The sequence below is a fragment of the Coturnix japonica genome, chromosome 2 (assembly GCF_054131305.1).
Source record: "Coturnix japonica strain WE chromosome 2, WE-NBRP24, whole genome shotgun sequence".
In the NCBI taxonomy this organism is placed as follows: domain Eukaryota; kingdom Metazoa; phylum Chordata; class Aves; order Galliformes; family Phasianidae; genus Coturnix; species Coturnix japonica.
Genome location: NC_140664.1, coordinates 44,104,099 through 44,116,830, shown reverse-complemented (window position 1 = coordinate 44,116,830; position 12,732 = coordinate 44,104,099). Strand labels below are relative to the sequence as shown.

Here is a 12,732-nt window from a genome sequence, read left to right as displayed (position 1 = left end):
CCGGCTAAATCATATTCCTCAACACAACATCCAAACGTTTCTTGAACACTCCCATGGTCGGTGACTCCACCACCTCCCTGGGCAGTGCATTCCAATGCCTGACTACCCTTTCCGAGAAGTAATACTTCCTAATGTCCAGCCTGAGTCTCCCCTGGTGCAGCTTAAAACCATTCCCTCTAGTTCTGTCATCGATTACACGAGAGAAGAGGCCAACCCCCATCAAGGCACTGCATCCAAACTAGAGCCCTTGGAGGTTACGTGAAGCCTGAATACACACAAATACAAATCCAGATAAAACTGTTCAAATAATTGTTGATTATCAGCTGTCATTTGATTTAACATTTAGATTCATGTATAGTAGTTTTGTAGATGTATAGTGGATAAACCTTTCTAAGTTCAAGAGGAAAAAAGACTATTCAAATACTGAGCTTATATTCAAGCCACCTCATATTTTTATTGAAAGTAGCTTCTGCTAAGCTTTACTATTCCTTCAAAATGTGAGTCTCATCCATTTCCATAACCGCTCACAGAAAAGTGTGTCCATAAAGAGGTGAAGCTGATGCAGTTGATGCTATCTGAGGAATTTATCATGGGAAAGCAGTGGTGAAGGACACAGGGCTGAGTAACATCCAAGATCTTGACCTGATCCCAGTTCTCTGAGTGGAAAACATGCCAAGAGCACTGACAGCTTGAAGGAGCTGCATCTTGCTTCTTCAGGAGGACAAAAATGAGATCAACTGTCTGTTCATTGCATTTCAAGCTTTCTTCAAACCATGACAGCTTGGAGAAGCAAGAGAAAAATGAAAGCTGGCAAAGCTAAGAACGTGTGCAGAGGGATGTTTTCAGTTCTGCTGGTTACCATTTGCCAAAGCTTTAAAGTGCTGGGCTTGTAAAACAAACTGAGTTTCACCAAGCAAAGGTTGCCATGTCACACCTTGCCTTCTCCACCAGCTTGGAGCTGCCTCAGCCCTGCACTGCTCCTCTTGTCCCTGCAGGGCTGTGAGGCTCTGATTATTTTTTCTTTGTTTCTTTCTGTCACTTTTTTTTCTTTTCTTTTGTAAGCTCAGTATTTTACCTTTGCTCAAACTTCCATTGCTTTTCTGTATGTCCTTTTCCTGGCTGGCAGCATCAAGTGAAGACAGTTGTGTCACAGAGCTGCTTTCTGACACGAAATGGGCTTGCTCAGAGAGAAAATGTAAGTTGATGGTGTGGCTCAGGTATTTGTATTGATTTGCAGTTCAGGACAGGGAAGAAGACAGGGACATAATTCAGATGAACGAAGCAAGGAGAGTAGAGGCATCTTACTGGCTTGTAATTAATTAGTGTGTCAGATAGTAATGCTGTTCTGAGCAATAACGTAACCAGGAGCAGCAGAGGGCTGAGTAAATATTACACTTTAAGAAACCTGAGAAGACTGTGAACTTGACCTCTGTGCTGGCTCTGCTCGTCCTTCATTTTATTATAGGTGAGGGTTAAGAAAAAGGCTTCCAAATGCCACAGCCGAGCACAGAAATCATTTTAATGTAACCTGCTACGTGGAAACAATTCCCCTTTAAAACATTTGTTGTGGAATCCGTGTTAGGGAACAGCATGATTATTGCCATCAGTATTGCTTGGGCCCTTGACAAATCTGTCAGCAACTTGAAGTGAGTGTAGTCAGTATCTTCAAAAGCTGGATTAAATGAGCTTTCTTGTGAAATGCCTTTATATATATATATATATATAAATATATATATATTTCTCCTGGGTTTGTATATCCACCCTCTCCTCTTCACAGTGAATTGGTTCAAACATTACATACTAGAAAATAAGTAGCTGCAGGAGGTGGGCCTGAGAAATGGAGCTCCCCTTGTACACCTATGGTATGTGCCAATGGCATCTCTCCCTGCTGGCGGAATAAAATGAGAGAGATTAAAAAAGCATCCTAAGGATAAGATAATGATTTTCTAGTAGTGTTGATGCACTTACCTTTTCATGCTGTGGTAGAGAAACTGCAAAATAAGGTGCTGTGGCCCCCTCCTAGGATACATTTCTCAGGCCTAGGCTTTCTTTGTACAGGGTGGGAAACCTGTCTCTTTAGGCACAGGGACAAGGACAGTGCCAACGTAATGAAGTCTGTTTATATCTTGAAGAAGATATAAATGAGAATATACATGAGGATATGGCATCAGAACACAACCTCTTTTGGGTTGTCTCACAGGGAATGCTAATAGTGGCTATTTGTTTTTTAATATCTCTACCCATGCTTTAGCATTTATAACCACCCAGCTCCTCCAGTCCATACATTCAGTGACTCTATGGTGCAATTGAGAAAATGCTGGCATTGATATTTTAACATGCTGAAACCATCAAGAAAGGAGGACTCCAAGCTTGGGTCACCAACCTTGAGGAGGCACCATAGATAACATCTGACCTGGAAAAAGTAGACGTGTGCTAGCTGGGAAGATCAAGTGAGGCTGAAAGCTGTTAAAAGGTCATGGTACTGTTCCTCCCTGTGAAACCAGAGAGCACTGATATCCTGCTCCTTCTCCTCTGGGGAGATTCTGTTCCACATATCAGATAAAAGGTTGGAACGCTTTAAAATAAAGGGCAAGATTTTAGAAACCAGTTCAAGAAAGCAGGGTCCTCCGTTAGGCTGCCTATATAATGGTTGTGGGCAGGGTTTGGATTTGTATTGCACAGGAAGAAACAGTAATAACAAAAAAGAAAAACATGGAAATACACCTCATGATAGCAGTAATAACCAATTTGTTTTCACATGCAAAAGTTCATCTGAATAATAATTTCTACTCTCATCCACATAGCTCACCCTCAACGATAGGGTGGGTTGGATGACAGGAGGGTTTGGAAAGCAGAAATGTTTTCTTCTACTTCATATTTATTCATCTCAGCTTTCAGTTCCTGCACTCCTATTCTGAAAAAGGTTTTGGAGTTGCTTTGGATACTCCTGAAAGCACCAGTTGGGTGTTCCTGTGTGGATGCAAAGCAATTAGAAGATTAGGAACAGCTGTGGGAACAAATGAGAACAAAGTAGGAAGCGTGCTCTGTCAGTGTGTTAATCCAAGGTATTCTTGTAGCTGAAATACTGAGTGTAGTTCCTATTATCCTGCCCCAAAAAGTACAGTCTGAAAATAGGAAAAGACTGGAGATTGTTAAGAGGAGTGGAAGGAGGATACCCTCTACCTAGAGAGGCTAAGAGACTGGGAAGGAGGCAAATGTGGGCACATAATAGTCTATACAGTAGTGAAAGATATGCACAGAATGAACAAGGAACATTACTTTTCCCAGGTATTCTTCGCACAGAGCAACGATGAAGCACAAAGTATGTTATAGTGTCATAAACTTAAAACAGGTTCAAAAGAAACTGCTGTCTGCCTAATATAAATGAGCTGTAAGCTCATAATATTCCCATGTCTTTTCTTTCTAGGAAAATCAGCTTTAGACTATTGCTAGAAAACTACTCTAAAGCATCCTTGCTGTTAATCAATATAATGCTTTGTAGGGGGATATTGCTTAGTCCAGGTTGTGTTTTTGGAAGAGGAGGTGACTGCAGCAAATTGCTATTGTGTCAGAAAGCCTGAGTCCAGTATATGACTGGAGGCCTTACATGGATCTGTTCAGTTCACAGATGTCACCTGTGGCTTTGATAGCAAAGTGTTCTCAATCCTAGCATAGTACTTATGAGCAGCCCTCACTCTTAGAAACAGCGCAAAGACTCCCACTGCAGCTGTCCCTTTGAACTGAAGAAGAGCGAGGAAGTAGTCGAGGAAGGTGCTTTTCTCATTCTCAGCACATACACACCAGGTATGTTTTCACTGTGCCAGCCACAGTAATCAGGTGGCTACAGCAAAAGGTGCCTTGATGCTCAAAGCTTAGAAAATTGCAGTGAGTGGGAATCAGCTGTGCATGTGTGGTATTTTTATCCTATTCCTCATACCTCTGCAAAAGACCTTTTATCCCAGTTTTTTCGGTCTGTGATGAAGATGTCTGACATCAATCTGAAGGGCCTAGGGGATATTTTCATTAATGCCAGCTGTGGAAGGCATAAATTATGAAGGAGGGGTATTCAGATTCAGCCTCTTGCAGTGTTTGATTTAAAAAGAGAAAAGGAATTGTCTTGAGTAATTCTTTCCTATTTGAATAATTTTAGAGAGTAAGAAGTGAAAGAAAAGAAGCATATGTAAAGAAAACATCAACAAAGGCCTGGCAGAGGGACTTGCCACCCATTGATTCCTATGCCACCCATTCATTCCCTATATAGGTGCAGAATCTGGGCCCAAACTGAAAATTAAACTGAAGGGATAGCCAAATTCTGTTTTGGGAACAACAAGTAGGTTTGGATTTAACAGTACTCAAAACACAGAGTTGGACTTGAGAGTTGGACTTATGGGCCCCCTCCAACTTGGGATATTCTATGATATGTTTTCACCACATTTTGTCTACTTTTATGAAAACAGAAACTTGTCTTTTAAACTGAAGACCAAAAGGCACCCATCTTATGTGATCTAGGAACAAAACAAGGAGTTAAGTGGCCTCCTAAAGGGTTCAGCCTACAGCCCTGAGGCAATCTGATGGCTGAGTCAGGATTCCAGGTTTACCCCATTTTAAATTAGGACAAAAATAAAAGTCAGCTGCTGAGTAAAGGACAGATGTTCCTTACAGATCACAGTTCATATATGAAAGCTAATTAAACTTTACCTTTGCTTTCTCTTGCCCTTTATTTGACAAAGAGTTGTCTCCATGCGTTTCTGGTTGGCTGTCAGGTTGTACCGCATCATTGCCAAACCCAGGATGGAGGAAGCATTTTATTTTTCTTCAGTTCTTACTTTATGCTTATTCTTACATGATGCATGTGTTTTCTTCTCAGTATGTATGAGTTTTGATTGTTATCCTACTGTGAGTGTGGTCTGGCTCTGGGCTGAGGAGCCTTGCCAAGAGACGGCATGCCTTAATTCTGGTTTTGTGTCTGTGCACATCAGTGAGTTTGTGCCATGCAAACAAGCCTCCAGTTCAAAAGTTGCTTTTTATTTCAATGATGTTGCTGAGATAGAGATGAACAGGCAATTCAGAGATTTATAAAAGGCTGGCAGCTTATAAGGATTCTGCAGTTCTAATTCATAAATCTGAGAGTTAAGGATTCTGTGCTGCATTTGGAGAGGAGGAAGGTATTTAGAGTGCAGTTCATACCATTTTTAACCAAATAGGACTGCCTCAAATGTGCTTCTTACTGCTTAGAAGTTCTCCTCTGATGGTGGGGAGCAGAAGTCGCTTTGCTTTTTGTTCTTCCCACTCACCCATTCCCCATCTACCTCTGCTATGTGAAATGGCATTACTTCTCTTAGCTCTCTGCTTTCAATGGGCTGGGGTGGTATGAGAGAACTCCACTTTCTGAGCCCTATGCACTGCCCTATAATTTCTCTGAGGAGTCCTAAAAACATCATTACTTTGGATATATTTGTCCACCAACAATATTTTTGTTGGAGACCAGACTCAAATTGAGAGCTGTGCATTTTAGGAAAATAGAAGTCATCAGTTCAGATACAATCTTCAGAATTACTCAGTGGTCTTAGCAACTAAAACTGGGTATACAAAACCACCAGTCCCAAACGAAGCAATGAAATTTGCATTGCCACCAGGTATGTTGTTTATTCTCTGTACTTAGATTTAATATCAAGGGGCATCAATGTTATATCTGTAATGATCTGCTTGTAAAAAGAGCATTCTGTTTTGTGTTTAATAACTTCATTGTTAAAGACAATAGTTTCTTGCTTTCAAAATGACAACAAAAATGAATTAGTTTAATATTATGTTAGAATGTTTCTTAAAGGCTTTTTTTTTTCTTTTTTATTTTTCTGAATTTAACAGTGTCATTTTTATTTCAGACTGAAAGATTCCAATTTAATGATTGAAGATCAGTCCTATAAAATGAGCCCCAAAGCAAAGAGAGCAAAACAGAATTTGGTATCTGAGGACAAAGAGAATGAAGCCATAGACTATTCAGTACCAATATTCACAGGACGGTATGTACATTTGTTCATTTTTTGACAACTTCTGATATTTTATTAATTAATTCTAAAATTAGAAATCCTTTTTTCTTTCCTTTCTCCCCCCCCCTCTCTCCCCTCTCTTGGACGTTGAGGTGGTTGTTTGCACTTCCCATGAATGTTAAAAAGATAAGATCATAGAATCATAGAATTACCCAGGTTGGAAAAGACCTTGAAGATCATCAAGTCCAACTGCAGCCTAACCAGAACCCTGACTCTAACAACGCTCTGCTAAATCATATCCCTGAGCACCACATCCAAACGGCTCTTAAACACATCCAGGGATGGCAATTCAACCACCTCCCTGGAGAGGGAGGTTGGTGGTTGGCCTATTCCAGTACTTAACATGATGTTAAGTAACTGGCAGAAAGTCAGTCATGGGGCATCCAGAACCAGGACAGATGGATCCAGGTGTCTGGACTTTGTTTCAAACATGTCACCAGGGACACTTTCTATGAAATTATGATATAATTATAACTCCACTTACTGAGAACTGGATGAGCGTGTTGTCCATGTTATTTAGTTTGTTCTTGTGGTTTAAAGGCTTGCAATCCTGTCTCCTGTCAGTTACAGTAACAATGAAACGATGTGCTAATGTTTTGTCCTGGCAGAGGGAAAACCTGGGATGAGACCAAGTAGTTTTTCAAATCCCTTATAATGATTCATACAGGTCTCACGTGTTGCTGGTATTTATTGCAGAGCTACTACTGACGCAATATGTTTTACTGCAGCAGTGCCCTCAGTAAAGCTGAATGTGAACTTTGTGTGGAAGCCAGAACCAACACAAGCAAGGAAGCTCCCTTGTCCTTTTTGGGATATAGCATAATGATTCTGTTAGGAGTCTATGACAGATCAGGTCTGGCCATTTGTTTAGACTCATCCATACCAGGGTGGGATGTGGAAAAAGTTTTCTGATTTGAGGCCAGGAGAAAAGTTTCTTGCCCACTTGCAATTGAAAAGCCTTCCTCCAGCTTGCCTTTCTTTTGCCATGCACAATATTCATGGGATTCTTCTACACTGTTTCTGAGATTTGGAACCCTGTGCCTGCTGCTTGGTCAGCACTTGGGACACAACGTCACCCCTGCTCTGTGGCCAGACTTGTGCTTTTGTGTGATGCCGAGTTTCACTTTGTCAGTGGGAGATGTTACTGCTTTTGCCTTCTGAGCATCCTGCTTTTGTGATGAGGCCAGCAGTTCTGGTTTTTATTCATTCCTTTCAACCATCCTGGAATAATTTTTTACTTTACTTTTTATATATTTCCATGTCAGATTCACTTCCCACCAACATTCAGAAGTGCACGCTGTTGCATTTTTCAAGCATTTATCTGGAGTTTCAGCTATATATATTCTGTGATAGAAATACATAAATATGTCTCACAAGAAGCTTGTAACAACATATTTTCAAGGCTTCTCACTGCCTATATACTTTACTCAGCTTTTGCCATCTGTGTCCTATGCACTCAAACATTAATGTGCTCCCTTTTTATTTTGTCTGCAGTCTACAGAAGTAAAATTTATAGTGTCAGTCAACTGATGGCTGTGCTCCTGGATGTTGATCTTAGATTTTACACAGGCTCCTGTGATCTTAATAAAGCGAGACCTTTCTTTTTTTATGTCACTTTTTCTTTTTTCCTACAATGAATATGATAATATCTAATTAATTCGGTGTGATAATATGTGGTTTATTTGCTTGTGACTGTGTAATACCTGTAGATGCTAAGTTAAAAGATTCTGACAGGTTCTTACACTGTACTATTCATCTTACTACTGTGGGAATCAATCTCACTTTTTGCACTTGGCAACTCCAAGTTGTCTGTGATTTCATGCCACTGAAGTGACCCAAATAGATTTGCTACAATTATTTAAAAATATAAGAAAGGCATGCAATGCCAACTCAACAGGGCATGAAATGTTTGGGATACTTTTTTAGGCTTCTTTTTCTGTCAGCATCATGTCCATAAGCACATGCCAAGGCTGTGGAAGTTGCATGCCACATTCCTGTCAGGTGTTTATTTTTGTTTAAAAGATAGCAGCTGAATCATGTGCATGTTATATGTCATTCCCAAATTCCTCCATGAAATGGGTGTGTGGTTTCCCATGGGGAGATAGGTTTGACAAGGAATAGTTATTTATAAAGATCAGGTCTACGTGCGTTCATTGGCACTGATGTCTGTGCTGCTCGATGACCTTCAGCACTATGTCACCCTTTATGTGATTTGCTTCTATTTCAGACCATCAGATTCTGCTGGAATAAACAAACAAATAAATAAATAATCCCTCACTCAGATTATTCAGTTCATATGTATTTTTCTGAAACACAGCCTTATGCTTGCAAAATAAAATTAGGGAAAGCTAGCTATTATTCCACATAATGACACTTGATGTAACGCCATAGGTGCTAAAAACACTTGGTATGGGTTATGGGACTGTTTGCAGCTACTAACAAGTATAAACCAAAGAACTGCAGATGGCAGATCCTCTTTAAATAATAATTTGTGTGTTTCATTTGGAGTTTGATCTTGTTTCTGTTAAAAAATTATATTCTATTGAAACACTTGAGATGTGGCTGCAGAATCAATTCTTAAACGGTACTGACTGCTGCTTCTGATGCATTCATCATTGAAGGAAACTTGTTTTTCTTTGATCTGGGAAGATTACAGCAAGAGAAAAATGCTTAGCACAACTAAATATTTAATACTGTTGAACAAAAGCCTCTAGGGACCATTACTGCAGACAACTAGGCTGAATCCTGTATTAGACTGGGGATTCATCAGCTCCTAGGAGATGCTTTTATTCCTGGAGGTTCATATTGTATAGTTGCTGAGATCTTAATTGCTGTTATCAAGGAAGTAATGTCAGTTTGCCTTTGAGACAGAATGCCACTGATTCATTAAAGCTGAATGTAGATAACTGCATTCATATGCATGAAACCAGGCTTTCAAAATTGTCTTTAGAAATTTGTCCTATCTCCTCAGCTCAGATATCTCTGGGAAGAGCTGATGTGTTGGTGTGAAGAGAATCATCACACTGATATATTTAAGGATCATTGAAGTACCCTGAAACACAGAAAGGCAGAGTTTGAATGTGTGAGGGAAGTCAAAGCTCTAAGCTGTTAAATCTTCTAGCCTTTTGAGGATCTTTTATGAGTAATTATGCTTACAGCATACTCCACTGCTTGACTATTGCATCTCACTGAATTGACATTTTGCTCTAAACATAAGGGGTTGGACAGTTAGTTATGGGCTTGAATCCAAATTTTCCTTAATGTTGAGATGTCCTATCAAATGCATAACATTAGTAATCTTAGAGAAAACAGAAAATCATTTTGATATGCAGCAGAAGCATTTTATGATCAAACAGCGAGGCTGTGCTTGAATGTATCCTGGAAATGAACAGTGGCTTTTCTCTCTGTAGTGTTTGCAAGACAGCTTGTTCAGTACTCAAACAGAGCCTCTTCATCGTGCCATCTAATGTTCATAGACTCTGCATAAAATGGATTGGGTTGGAAAGGACCTTAAAGATCATCCATTTCCAATCCTCCTGCCTTAGGGGTCTGGATCAGTCTGCCCAGGGCCCCAGTCTTGAGCCATGGATGGGACATCCACATCTCCTCTGGGCTGGTTGTGCCAATGCCTCACTGCTCTTTCTGTGAAAAATTTCCCCTGACATCTCAACTACATCTCTCCTCTTTTAGTTTAAAGTCATTTCACCTTGTACTATCACTATCACACCATGTAAAAGGTTGGTCTCCCTTCAAGTGCTGGAAGGCCTCAATGAGATCTTCTCAGAGCCTTTACTTCTTCAAGCTGAACAAGCCCAGCTTCCTCAGCCTGTATTTGTAGGAGAGATGCTCCAGCCCTCTGACCTAAAGTAAATAAACTCAGTAGAACGTTAATAATGTTTCTCCTTAGGTGAAGGAACTCTCATTGTATATGTGTTACTATAGAATCTATGATGCCCTCAAAACACCATGACCTCAATAGTACTTCCATGTGTGCATTTGAAAATAGGATTGGAGCTGTTGGGAATACAAGTTCTTTGCATCCTAATTTTGTAGAAATGCTTCAAGGAAATCCTTATTCCACTCCTTAAAAAACACTTGGAAGGTCAGTGATTCTGCAAAGATTAAAGGACTGAACTTTTTATGAACAAAGAGAGCTTATGTCATATATTCAGTGTTGTTATCCTATACAAAAAAAAAAAAAAAAAAAAAAAGAGAGAGAGAGAGAGAGAGAGAGAAAGAGAGATCTCAAGGAAGAATATTGTTATACTGCTACAATTATGCTGCCCTTTGACATTCTTACTGCTAATGCTAGGTCTGTACATCACTGACCTTGAGCCTAACAGATATGTGGATGTGCTTTAAACTCATCACTGTAGGAATGGAGATAATAATTGTTAAGTAGAAAATTTACTCAGCGTGTTTGTACAGAGGGGGCATTGAAAAGGGCCATGACTTAAAAGAGGGAGTGAATTCTTTGTCATTCCATGGTTCTGCTCTGAATACCTGTGGTCTGTTACAGAAGTAACGATCTTTAAGGCAGAAATACATTATGAAAGACCGTTGGCATTTCAATATCCTCTGTAGTTGGCTGTCTTAATAGAAAATATAAGTGGAATATGATCTCTGCATTTTCCAATGGGATTCTGCTTTTTAAACCTTCTTTCAGTGAAGTAAACATCAGTGGGATCACAGACACAGAAGAAGAAAGAATCAAAGAGAGTGCTGCCTACGTTGCCAGAAGGAACCTCTTTGCGACTGGTGAAGGAGTTAGTGTCAGCAAGGTGGCCAAGTCTGTCTCTGAAGAGGAACATCATGAGAAGAAATCAAGGAAAGTGGCGATACGGGAGTCTGCGGAGCGTGTGGCCCTGAAGAAAACGGTAAAAGAATAGAAATGTACAGCTAGGCATCTACTCTCACATCACAGCCCTGATTTACACTAAGAGCAATAGCAATCATGTTAGTAAATCCTGAAGTATTTTCAATGAAAGTATTTTCATAACTCTAGTTATCTTGGTGTTAGGTGGTAAGAAAGGAGGCATCAGTGTTGGGAGAGAGGGAGGCAGAATGGAACAGGAGAATACTCTTTTTGCTGTGCTCACACCTATGTAAGTGGCACAGCCTACCCCACCTGAACCACAAGGCAGTTTTTAGGCAGTACTTGGTGATAAGAAGGTGATGGGATAATTCCTCACATTTTATGGTCTGGGGACAAGTTTGTCCAAGGTATTTATTTTAGTGTTTTAATTACAGTGTGAGAATAAGGGAGGCAATTGTCAGCATCTGGAACTGAATGTCTAATTTTGGGTAGCTTTGATACTTCTGTGCAAATCGTTAAAAATATAATCAGATGTTGATTATGAATATGTTGTGACCAGAGGGGGAGAATATATTAAATTGAAATTTAATTAAATTAATTAATTTAATTTAAAATTTAAACATGATTTTATTTAGGATCATTTTGAGGGGAAAATACAGTTAAACCAAATCTAGTTATTTTGGAAGGATGAACTCTTGAATATAAAAACTTTTTCTGTGTGGTCAAGTGAGATATATACATTAAATATTCTTACCTGGATTTTAGATTGAAAATTTAAAATTTTAAAAATTCAAAACCACTTTTTAGTTTTAGTGTTTTGCACTTGTAAATAATGAAGTTTATAATGAGATGTTCCTTTTCCAGCTAGAAGATACTCAGGCATTTCACAAAAAGTTGAATCAAGATAAACTTCTACATCCTCCTGAGTTTGTCATCAAACCTCGTTCTCACACTATCTGGGAAAAGCAAAATGTCAAATTTCATTGTACAGTGGCTGGCTGGCCAGCACCCCGTGTTACATGGTAAGTTTGTATCTGTGTCACTCAAAGTCAACCCAGCATATTTTCCAGTAAAAATACAGAATGGCTGAAAATACAGGTTTTGAGGCCACCCTAGGCCTTTCAAGTCGCTGTACAAAAACAAAGTACCAGAAGTATTTGGTAGCAATGATACAGAGGTATCATGCATGTTTTTCGTATAAACATCCAATTTACACTTTCTGTCTTCTGATGAAGGAAAAATAGCAGTAAAATTTATCATCAGTACTATCCATAAAAGAGTGTATTCCACGTACTTCTCTTCAGTCTACCAATGCCATTAAACAGAGCATTAACAAGGCCAGACTGGATGTGGCTCTGGGCAGCCTGGCCTGGTGGTTGGCAACCCTGCAGATAGCAGGGGGCTCGAAACTGGATGATCACTGTAATCCTTTTCAACCCAGGCCATCCTATGATTCTATGAACAAGAACTAGCTGCTTGGCTATTGAGTAGATATATTATGCAGCCTCTATGAAAATGAAATCTCATTACACCAGATGTTCATAGAGGTCACATCCTGATTATCTGAAGTCAAATGCTATGGAAAGATGTAGGATTAGCCAAATCTTCTGAAATTTTGGAGTCTAACGAGAGCTTTCCATTCACTAGATCTTTGGATTAAATCATTATTGTAAGAACTCCATAATACGTTCTTTGCCATAGCTGAAGGTGCTGTTTGATTTTTGAGTTAAAGTTTATCCTGAATGAAATGTAGTTTAACTAAATTAACAGTGACTTGTGAAGCTTTACAATCTTGCTGTTTATTATGCTGTTTTTTCTAATCACCTTTAAGCCACACAATCAAGTCACTAAGACAATAGGTAATAACTT

General features: G+C 39.4%; 1 protein-coding gene across 5 annotated transcripts in view; it reads left to right on the top strand.

The window, feature by feature from the left end:
* MYOM1 (myomesin 1) overlaps positions 1-12,732 on the top strand; it is a 70,389-nt gene that overhangs the window by 5,402 nt on the left and 52,255 nt on the right. For all 5 annotated transcript variants that reach the window (XM_085539634.1, XM_015855248.2, XM_085539632.1 and 2 more), the window contains exons 3-5: positions 5,883-6,020; positions 10,714-10,924; positions 11,728-11,885. In XM_085539634.1, the coding sequence (XP_085395760.1) occupies positions 5,883-6,020; positions 10,714-10,924; positions 11,728-11,885 (507 nt within the window). The remainder of the gene's footprint in view (positions 1-5,882; positions 6,021-10,713; positions 10,925-11,727; positions 11,886-12,732) is intronic.